This window comes from Ostrea edulis, chromosome 5 (assembly GCF_947568905.1).
Source record: "Ostrea edulis chromosome 5, xbOstEdul1.1, whole genome shotgun sequence".
Classification (NCBI taxonomy): domain Eukaryota; kingdom Metazoa; phylum Mollusca; class Bivalvia; order Ostreida; family Ostreidae; genus Ostrea; species Ostrea edulis.
The window spans coordinates 38,357,624-38,369,466 of record NC_079168.1 but is presented as its reverse complement, the minus strand read 5'-3'; the positions used below and the strand labels follow the sequence as shown (position 1 = coordinate 38,369,466).

Below are 11,843 nucleotides of genomic sequence, written 5' to 3'. Positions count from 1 at the left end.
CCTGCTCGGTTACATTAAAAACGGAGGTCCCGTGTCGCGGCAGAACACTCGCCGCTACGGCTAACCCTAACCAAAACAGCCAATCAACGCAATACCCATTTAAAAAGATGAGGAACTCACCCCTCATTTCTTGGAATTAGCAGAATCATAAGACTGAGAAGGATAAATTTCCGTTGAAGTCTCATCATCAGCAATTGCCGTCTTCACTTCAATATTGTAAACTCAAAATAGAATTTCGTGACCACAATGCGCATAGTATCAATTCCTGTCCTGCTGTTCTTCACGTCAGACAGTTATAGAATATCAAATATCACGCTGATGATATGTTCGACAAAATCGATACATGCATATGCGACAATGTTACCTGAATATATTATGTCACGCGATTTTTCAGTGTTTGTGCGTAAAATCATGACATATCCTTTCCACGGCCGGAGCATAAAAAACAGATATAAACTGATTTATCTTGAAATTTCATATTAGATAAAAATATAAAAACTTACTTAGTATTCTTGAAGTAAAAATATAATCACATTTAACAATTTAAATTCATTACGTAATAGGCTTCACATTTGTATATTCACATTGTGTAAAAACTTGAAAAACTTACCATTACATAACGATTTAAATATATAAAAACATATGAATACCTACAAAATCAATGAATAGCACTGTTATCCTCCACAATCATTAACGTACATGGAAAATGTTTAAGATAACTACGCAACTTTATAACTATGCGTTTCAAAACGTTAAGGTATATCTGAACTTCCTAATTCCGTAACATATGCGGTAGCATATAGAATCAATTTGCGTATGTTACGCTTACATTGCGTATTCTTAGTTTAATGCAAAGAAAGGGCCGTGTTCTAATGATCCATAAAAATAGAAACGAATGCGAAATATTTGTATACATGTAGGTTATGATGAAAAATCCATTTTTATTTTTTTTTTTTACACATATTCACGTAGCTGCAATAATGGCCCTATCTGGGTTTTTTTTTATTCTGATGTTTTTCAGGATAGGGCTACAATTTCATAGGATCTCCGTAATGGTGCAAACTAATTTTATGAATAACCGATAATAAGCTCCGTGTATTAGTCCCAAATGTTGTTTACACCAAAAGGAGTATCAACTTTATGCTTGGGCATGTCTAGTAAAGATATTTTTCATTAAACATCATGTGCAGCATGCAAAATTCTTCGTCTGGATTGCCATGCTTGTTATCACGAGATGTCGTAGGTGGATCTACTGAAAACCCGAAAGATTGACAATCTGCGCGAAAATGTAGTTACTCGAGCCACTCCGACAAAGAAAGGAAAATCATATGGTTGCAGAAAGAATTTACTCTACTGTGCAGTTTTTAACTTGATATTAAATCTAAACCTTTTTAATACCGACGAAATAGCTTTCTCCTCCGTACCTGTCCATTATTGTACTACTTTATATGGCATATGCAAATAACTTGACAAATCAGAAGTTGAAACTTCAGAACATAAAAATGGCGCACAAATATGAATCGTGAAATTGGAATATATCGAAATTGTTGAAAACGGTAGAATAGAGCCTCACAAATCGTAAGTTGCAGGTTGTATATATTGACTAAGAAACATAAAATATCATATTAGATCCTTAGCTCAAAAGCACTAGCGAAGTGGACTGCACTCGTTTTTTGCTCAAAGCAGGCAAATCAAAACAAGTTTGAGAATAGAAAATGTGATTTATTTAGTAAATGACGAAAAAGCAATGTCAGTTATTTAGTAAATGGCAAAAAGTGTATACAGTACATGGGGGTAGAAGGGTTGGACGGTGGGTACAAAACTAGCGTGGCTGTTGGTAAACAAACAGAAAATGACCACGTGACGAATCTGTTACATTTGGTTGGATGAAAGACAGCAATTAAGGAGAAAGGTAAAATTAGATTTAAAAAAATAAATTTAAAAAAACCGGACATTACATCACACAGACAACAATCGGAACTCCTCGAATGTATTGCGCACTCGACATAGAGGGTGAGCGAGACATTCGAGGAGTTCCGATTGCACAGACATAAACAACAGGTCAGGGTAAAGTGAATAACAAATACCCCGTACGTCACATAAAAGTTATTATCTACAATAATCAATGATTATATTTACATAAATGAAGAAAGTCAGCAAGTGTTTAGAATGATCTAAAATTGCGGGAGTGAATCACTCCCGCATTTGCACCATTACAGAGTTCCTAAGGAGTTGTACCCCCCCCCCCCCCCAATCGGAGAGGGCTACGTTCTTGCAGCTAATATTCATGATATAGCAGTAAAAATGAGGTTTTTAATATCCGATTTATTGCACTACGGATATCCGTCATGAAATTACCCTCGGCTATATAAACCCGGATTTTCCTATCGACGAAGCAGGTTGAAGTCCCCGGACGTCTAAAGGATATACGCTATTCTAACATCCATTTGTATTTATCCATGTCCACAATGGGGTACTGATTCACTAGAGACCAGGTAAACTTACGTGCTGTCGCAAAGCTTTCCATCTTTTTGAATTTGTGATGCGATGGATGCAGGAACATGACGAATCACGATCTAATCTATTGATTTGAGGTCACACGGTCAAATGTCAAGAGTTAAACTGAACATAGGAATATATAGTCTCCTATATTTTAAGAATTATTTGTTTGATTGACCCCTATTGATTTTTAGGTCACAAGGTCAATCCACACCTGACAAAGGAAGACATTATCTGCTCAATATTTTGAATTGGTGATACTACATGTACTATCAATTAAATGATGTATGTGTATAACCCTTTTCAATTTTGCACGGGGGGGGGGGGTATATATCTTTTACAAACTTGTTAATCTCAACTTCTGAATATGTTGGAGTAGAATCAGACTTTCGTGGGTGGCCTATGTTCCTCACGAAAAAACAGGCCTAAGTAAGTAAGTAAGAATCAGAGTGGAGTTTAACAAAGTAATTGTTTGCATTAAAGATAGAAAGACATAATATATTCGTGTTTCACATGGGTGTATCAGTTCCATAATAACCAAGGTTATACCAGTTTATAATCAAGATGTTTAGGTTTCATCACAAACGAGTGTACATTAACAAAAAGTGTAGAAACGTATGACTGTTTTATTAAGTATAATAAGTATAATAAGAGACTGTCGAAAATGATCAAATTCAAATATAAAGGGGAAATTGATTAATTCAACAAGAACATTTGTAGCGTGTTATATCACATCTGATTACAGTATTGCATGTACATGTACGACCAATTGTCCAGAAATTACAGCATTCATTACATAACTATTTTAATACTGTGCAATTGTACAGAAATTACACTAAACTATTCATTAAATAATGTTATGTTAAACTCTCAGTTGTATGGATGTGAACAGAAACTGCATGCATATACGTGTGATGCGTTGCTTGTTAATTTTGTTAATCACACAAAGTAAGATAAATTTCAAATGTCAAAATCAAACACATTTTTAAAATTAGTGAACAAGCGCTATAAGCAAGTTTATGATTATCGTATTTAAGGTTAGGCACTACTGCATGTGCATACCGTAAAAAAACTAATCACAGTGTTTATTAATTGTTAACATTTGAATTACTAATAACCATCACCACATATGATATATAAAACGCCAGAATCTCTCAAATAATGTCTCGGATATATGTGGATACAGTAAATCAACTATTTTACAATTTGATATAGGAAATTCAAAATCATTTTCCGGTTACATATAATAATGTGTTGTTACAAGTGTCTTTGGTGCCGTTTCCCTATTTCTCGGAATAGTAATAGCATTCATCGGATGGTGTAGAGTTGAAGGTCTCACCAATGTCCTTCATGACTTCCTTGAAAGTTGGTCTCTGCTTCGGCTTTGCCTGCCAGCATTGCATCATTAGTTTGTAGTAGCTGAAAGGAATAGATAGAAAACATTGATGTATTTACCGTATCATATATCCAGCGCCTAACGTTTCTTGTATAAGGTATTATTCAATCAAAGATCCTATCTACCGCAAATAGAGAGGTGTCATTTGTATAAAGAACGCTTACAAATCGTCGGCAAACTCGGGTCTTTTCATTCTGTGTCCGTTGTTTACTTGCTCTTTAATTTCCCTGCTTCTCATTCCTGGATAAGGACTCTCTCCTAACATGTAAAGAAAAATTGACGCAAATGTGTATATGAATACAATAGATACACTTCCACGCTTTATGATTTCATTTTATTTACAACTGGATTCCATACCAAAGCTGAAGACCTCCCAGACAAGAACACCAAATGACCATACATCGCTTTTAGTAGTTGTTTCTTTCATTGAAGTAAGGCATTCCGGTGCTGTCCATTTAATGGGAATACGTTCCTTGGAAGAATATTGTTTTCACATATCATTATCATGGAATTGACGATAATAAATTGTCCCTTGAATAATCATTTAGTTGTTGGATTGTTAGCAAACTAGCTTTCATTGATATCGACAAATGTAACTGTGATCATATCAAACTACAGTAACTGTGATAGCATCAAACTACAGTAACTGTGATATCATCAAACTACAGTAACTGTGATAGCATCAAACTACAGTAACTGTGATAGTATCAAACTACAGTAACTGTGATATCATCAAACTACAGTAACTGTGATAGCATCAAACTACAGTAACTGTGATAGTATCAAACTACAGTAACTGTGATAGCATCAAACTACAGTAACTGTGATAGCATCAGACTACAGTAACTGTGATAGCATCAAACTACAGTAACTGTGATAGCATCAAACTACAGTAACTGTGATAGCATCAAACTACAGTAACTGTGATAGTATCAAACTACAGTAACTGTGATAGCATCAAACTACAGTAACTGTGATAGTATCAAACTACAGTAACTGTGATAGCATCAAACTACAGTAACTGTGATAGCTTCAAACTACAGTAACTGTGATAGTATCAAACTACAGTAACTGTGATAGCATCAAACTACAGTAACTGTGATAGTATCAAACTACAATAACTGTGATAGCATCAAACTACAGTAACTGTGATAGTATCAAACTACAGTAACTGTGATAGTATCAAACTACAGTAACTGTGATCATATCAAACTACAGTAACTGTGATAGCATCAAACTACAGTAACTGTGATATCATCAAACTACAGTAACTGTGATAGAATCAAACTACAGTAACTGTGATAGCATCAAACTACAGTAACTGTGATAGCATCAAACTACAGTAACTGTGATAGTATCAAACTACAGTAACTGTGATAGCATCAGACTACAGTAACTGTGATAGTATCAAACTACAGTAACTGTGATAGCATCAAACTACAGTAACTGTGATAGCATCAAACTACAGTAACTGTGATAGCATCAAACTACAGTAACTGTGATAGTATCAAACTACAGTAACTGTGATCATATCAAACTACAGTAACTGTGATAGCATCAGACTACAGTAACTGTGATAGTATCAAACTACAGTAACTGTGATAGCATCAAACTACAGTAACTGTGATAGTATCAAACTACAGTAACTGTGATAGCATCAAACTACAGTAACTGTGATAGTATCAAACTACAGTAACTACTACAGTAACTGTGATAGCATCAAACTACAGTAACTGTGATATCATCAAACTACAGTAACTGTGATAGTATCAAACTACAGTAACTGTGATAGCATCAAACTACAGTAACTGTGATAGCATCAGACTACAGTAACTGTGATAGTATCAAACTACAGTAACTGTGATAGTATCAAACTACAGTAACTGTGATCATATCAAACTACAGTAACTGTGATAGCATCAAACTACAGTAACTGTGATAGCATCAAACTACAGTAACTGTGATAGTATCAAACTACAGTAACTGTGATAGTATCAAACTACAGTAACTGTGATCATATCAAACTACAGTAACTGTGATAGCATCAAACTACAGTAACTGTGATAGCATCAAACTACAGTAACTGTGATAGTATCAAACTACAGTAACTGTGATAGCATCAGACTACAGTAACTGTGATAGTATCAAACTACAGTAACTGTGATAGCATCAAACTACAGTAACTGTGATAGTATCAAACTACAGTAACTGTGATAGCATCAGACTACAGTAACTGTGATAGTATCAAACTACAGTAACTGTGATAGCATCAAACTACAATAACTGTGATAGTATCAAACTACAGTAACTACTACAGTAACTGTGATAGCATCAAACTACAGTAACTGTGATATCATCAAACTACAGTAACTGTGATAGTATCAAACTACAGTAACTGTGATAGTATCAAACTACAGTAACTGTGATAGCATCAGACTACAGTAACTGTGATAGTATCAAACTACAGTAACTGTGATAGCATCAAACTACAGTAACTGTGATAATATCAAACTACAGTAACTGTGATAGCATCACACTACAGTAACTGTGATAGCATCAAACTACAGTAACTGTGATAGCATCAAACTACAGTAACTGTGATAGCATCAAACTACAGTAACTGTGATAGCATCACACTACAGTAACTGTGATAGCATCAGACTACAGTAACTGTGATAGTATCAAACTACAGTAACTGTGATAGCATCAAACTACAGTAACTGTGATAGCATCAAACTACAATAACTGTGATAGAATCAAACTACAGTAACTGTGATAGCATCAAACTACAGTAACTGTGATAGCATCAAACTACAATAACTGTGATAGAATCAAACTACAGTAACTGTGATAGCATCAAACTACAGTAACTGTGATAGCATCAAACTACAGTAACTGTGATAGTATCAAACTACAGTAACTGTGATAGCATCAAACTACAGTAACTGTGATAGTATCAAACTACAGTAACTGTGATAGCATCAAACTACAGTAACTGTGATAGCATCAAACTACAATAACTGTGATAGCATCAAACTACAGTAACTGTGATAGTATCAAACTACAGTAACTGTGATAGCATCAAACTACAGTAACTGTGATAGTATCAAACTACAGTAACTGTGATAGCATCAAACTACAGTAACTGTGATAGTATCAAACTACAGTAAATGTGATAGTATCAAACTACAGTAACTGTGATAGAATCAAACTACAGTAACTGTGATAGCATCAAACTACAGCAACTGTGATAGTATCAAACTACAGTAACTACTACAGTAACTGTGATAGCATCAAACTACAGTAACTGTGATATCATCAAACTACAGTAACTGTGATAGTATCAAACTACAGTAACTGTGATAGTATCAGACTACAGTAACTGTGATAGCATCAAACTACAATAACTGTGATAGCATCAAACTACAATAACTGTGATAGCATCAAACTACAGTAACTGTGATAGTATCAGACTACAGTAACTGTGATAGCATCAAACTACAGTAACTGTGATAGCATCAAACTACAATAACTGTGATAGCATCAAACTACAGTAACTGTGATAGTATCAGACTACAGTAACTGTGATAGCATCAAACTACAATAACTGTGATAGCATCAAACTACAGTAACTGTGATAGCATCAGACTACAGTAACTGTGATAGCATCAAACTACAGTAACTGTGATAGCATCAAACTACAGTAACTGTGATAGCATCAAACTACAGTAACTGTGATAGCATCAAACTACAGTAACTGTGATAGCATCAAACTACAGTAACTGTGATAGCATCAAACTACAGTAACTGTGATAGTATCAAACTACAGTAACTGGTTGGTTGGTTGTATATTGTTTAACGTCCCACTCGAGAATTTTTCACTCATATGGTGACGTCATCATTGCCGGTGTAGGCCTATGCTGGCGCTTGGGCCTTTGAAGAAGGATGGATTTTTATCGTGCCACACCTGCTATCACACGGGGCATCGGTGTTTGCGGTTTCATCCGAAGGACCGCCCCATTTAGTCGCCTCTTACACTATAGTAACTGTGTGTAATCCTACATGATACTAATATGACATATACATGTACTTTGTATTTACATTTACTACGAAAAAAAAATTCTCGAGCAGGACGTTAAACAATATACAACTAACCAACTACGGACTACATCTTATTTATACAGGTTATAGTTTTATCTTCATTCAAATGCACACCAAGGCATACATACCTTGTCTTCAGATTTTACGTTCCCGTCACCATCACGATCACCCTTTTGAGGAGGTTCTGGTCCAAATCCATAAATCTTCGGCTCTAGATCATCAGTCAGTAATACGTTTCTTGCAGCAAGTTTTCGATGTACAATCTAAACAGAAATTCGAAGAATTTTCCTTGTCAGCTATATACCAAAATTACTAATGATGTTTGGGTATAATTTCTGTTGATTTTGTATTCGTCTTCATGGATACTATTGCCAAATCAATTTTTTTTTATTGAAAATAACTTATTGTGCTGTAAAGAACAAGGTCCTTAATAAAGAGCACGAGAACATGTAATTTCTTAAGTTAAAAAAATTTGACTTCACGAAAATATCAGTGGGCTGCCAGATTACCTGTTTTGTTTCCAAATGACACATTCCCCTGGAAATGCCGTAAATAATGCGACAAAGCTGTTCTATCGTGTCGTCAGTCGTTCCATTCTGTTGCTGCAGTAACCAGTCTCGTAACTGTCCTTTTTCACATAACTCCAGGATCATGTATGGTCCGACTATTATAAATAGCATTGAAATGACAATTTATCGTAATATTTTGAGCAGCCAAGTTTTTGTTTTTCTCTTTCGTGACACATGTACATTCAAAACAATATAAACTTACGAGTGCCATTGTCCACAACAGCGCCTACGAACAACAGGATGTTTTGATGTTCTCCCACCTGTTTTCCGAGGAAGTTGATTTTTGCCTTCATCATCAGTACATCTTCCTCTGAGAATCCGCCTGTAAACCGTTTTTCACTCTTTTAATTTAACAATTTTACTCCAAATAAAGAGGACACAATATTGCAAATTGCCAAGATAAAGAGGGAAATACCTAGTGGGAATATTACTAAAACTATATATCGAAACATTAAACGGGATAAAAATAGATAGATTATTTGTGATTTACCATTTATAAGCTCAAAAAGGTATAAGTTATTTTTAAAATTTCATCTCTATCATGTACAAGGAAAAGAGACTATAACTTACACACAAATAAACTTGTGTGTGCACGTGCCAAATCAAGCTGCAATAAATTAAACTAGCATAAGTTATTTCCCAACTCTAAGTTAAAACTTCAATGAAATAACCAGTTCCCTGGTTTATCTATATCTAGAATGTTACATTGGCACCATTATCTAAATGTAAATATAAGAGTTTTAAAATGTTAATTTTTGCCATATCTTGTTCTGATATGACGCAACTTTATATAGATATAAGCGAGAAGAATTATTTTTTAATATAAAAAAAATACCGAATTTTAGCGTGCTGTAATAATAGGATTCGCATCGAAACGTCCCGAGTACAAGTTAACGTTCCGAGTTCAAGTTAACGTTCCGAGTACAAGTTACCGTTACTGTACGTTTAGTTGTAAACAAAGATCGGACCAGCTATCTTTTGGTAAGCACTGGTAGCCGGTTTCGATATTTATCAATTAAGTATTAATTAATTCTTGTAACGTTTAATTTACTGTTAAGGACCAGTAAATATCATATTTCACAATATGATCCCCATAAGCTTAAACTGCCTCATTTCCCCCCTAGGCTTCAATTCAATGGGGGTGGGGATTTATCCTTCACTACATGTCTTCACATCATAGCTTACACTCTTCTCATTCACTATACTACGATGAAACTTAGGGCGAATTTGTTGCGCTTAAACTAGTTTTAGTTTCGAATCAATTTAGTAAACTATTCATTTGTTTTTCGAACTGGTTTTGAACTAGTTTAAAACCAGAACTGTTTTTTTATTTGTTTTTACCAAAACTTAAACCAGTTCGTTAAACCAACTAAACCGTCTCTGGGGGCAGTTTATTCGGTTTACGAGAGAGGCGGGACATCAATCCAGAATGGCAACGGCATCACCTGTGGTTTTGAAATGTGCGGTATGCAGTTTCGAGTCGGAGATTATCGGGAACTTTCAGAATCATTGCTGCAAGATATTTTATACTATTTGTCATGTGTGTAATAATTTAAATTTAAACTATTCATTTGTTTCTTCGCTGTAAGCCAGATTGAAACCAAATCTGGTTTGAAAACTAGTTTCAAACTCATAAACCAAAACCTCAACCAGTTTATGAGCAACAAATTCGCCCATAGTGTAGGGGGCAGTCACCCACAATATCTTCATTTGAATATAGAAATAACAGATATTGATCATTGTCAAAAAAGACACATTCACCTTTTCTACGTGCCTGCATTGTCATAACAACCCCTTAAAATTCAAGGTTAACCAGAAAAATATCTGTAATCGTGTTTGTTTTATCAATGTAATAGATGTATTCAAAAAACGAAATGCAGAACGAAATATTAATTCTGGAGAATATTCATCTCACCATTTTACAGTGCAAGCGTTTCGTGTTCACTTCATTGATGTGGTGTTTACAAATTATACATACAAAGCCACCATGTACAGTGTATAGTATAAGAGACAAGCACCGAATCACGGATAGTAAATTTCAGTTAGTCCGCATGCATGCATGTAAGAATTAATTCATACCCATAATTATCATAGCATGCTTATATTCAATATTTCATTTTTCTAAATTAACAGAAATTATATATTAAAGTAATATCTCGGTGTAACGGTGGGTGACGTGCTAGTTGTTAATCGCGCATACATACATGTATGTACCAAATTACGTAATTCTAACTATTCCTTTTTATTGTAATCATTTCGGATTAGATTTACAATTATTGCATGAAAATTTACTGAAAATCACAAGATGAGCGAAAACATTTTGAAGAGCGAAAACATTTTGAAGAGTTCATTATGGATTTTTCTTTTAAAATATTGTGATAATATATTCCTGTTGGTTTAAAACAGAAAAGTTAGGAAGATCACGGAGGAAATATAGACCAATTCTGATTAAGTCGCAAGTTTAGTTTAGCCATTATAATCTACCTAAATAAGGAAATTTATGCTGTGATAGCCTCAACTGTCATACCCTTGGAATATCAATTTTATATTTTTCTTTCATCAAAACTTATTTTAACGTAAGTTATATTCTATCGATGTTCTGACGTTGTGTTTTTAATGTCATATTGACGTTACCAAAATTGACATCAATAGCGTGTGCGACGTCCCTATAGTACACGATTTGTTGTTACGTATTGTCAGCAAATCAAACGTCAAAAATAAACATTAAATGTGGTTGTGAATAGAAGATAATACTGATATTATTCCAAACATCCTACACATATGGTTTTGTAAGAATAATGTTTTCCAAAATATTAATTGGTATTTATTACTTTTCATCACTTTCGCCACAACAATCCCTCTTTCATCTGTGTTCTTTTTAGACTTGTAAATGGCCTTATAAATGTCTGCAAATCGTCCACTCGTTATCAGAGACTCCAGCACGATTGTTGAGGATGGTAAAATCCAGCTGTCTGTCTCATTAAATTCCATATGACCATAAATGTAAATGTCCTCGTCAAAAGACCGATTCTGAAAGTTTCAATACAAAAGACAAAGTTCGCAGACGGCCTTAATTTGCTCTGTGCTATATCATATGGCATGTCAAACATTGCAATACTTGATCTTTTCCATTTCTAATGCATAATTTTCCATTTGTATTCTATATTTTCCATTTGTATTATATAATTTTTTCGTTTGCATTGTATAATTTTCATTTGCATTGCAAAATCTTTCATTTGTATTGCATCCGAGGGATTGTTTATTTTGATTTGTTACGA

At 34.4% G+C, this 11,843-nt stretch overlaps 1 protein-coding gene across 1 annotated transcript in view; it reads right to left on the bottom strand.

Annotated features, from left to right (window-relative positions):
- Window positions 1-3,109: 3,109 nt before the first annotated feature.
- LOC125651935 (uncharacterized) overlaps window positions 3,110-11,843 on the bottom strand; it is a 56,532-nt gene continuing 47,798 nt past the window's right edge. The window contains exons 23-29 of the mRNA XM_048880786.2: window positions 11,397-11,595; window positions 8,768-8,887; window positions 8,506-8,660; window positions 8,125-8,259; window positions 4,253-4,367; window positions 4,060-4,153; window positions 3,110-3,918 (exon numbers count right to left, since the gene is read on the bottom strand). Coding sequence (XP_048736743.2) covers window positions 3,783-3,918; window positions 4,060-4,153; window positions 4,253-4,367; window positions 8,125-8,259; window positions 8,506-8,660; window positions 8,768-8,887; window positions 11,397-11,595 — 954 coding nt within the window. The 3' untranslated portion in view covers window positions 3,110-3,782. The remainder of the gene's footprint in view (window positions 3,919-4,059; window positions 4,154-4,252; window positions 4,368-8,124; window positions 8,260-8,505; window positions 8,661-8,767; window positions 8,888-11,396; window positions 11,596-11,843) is intronic.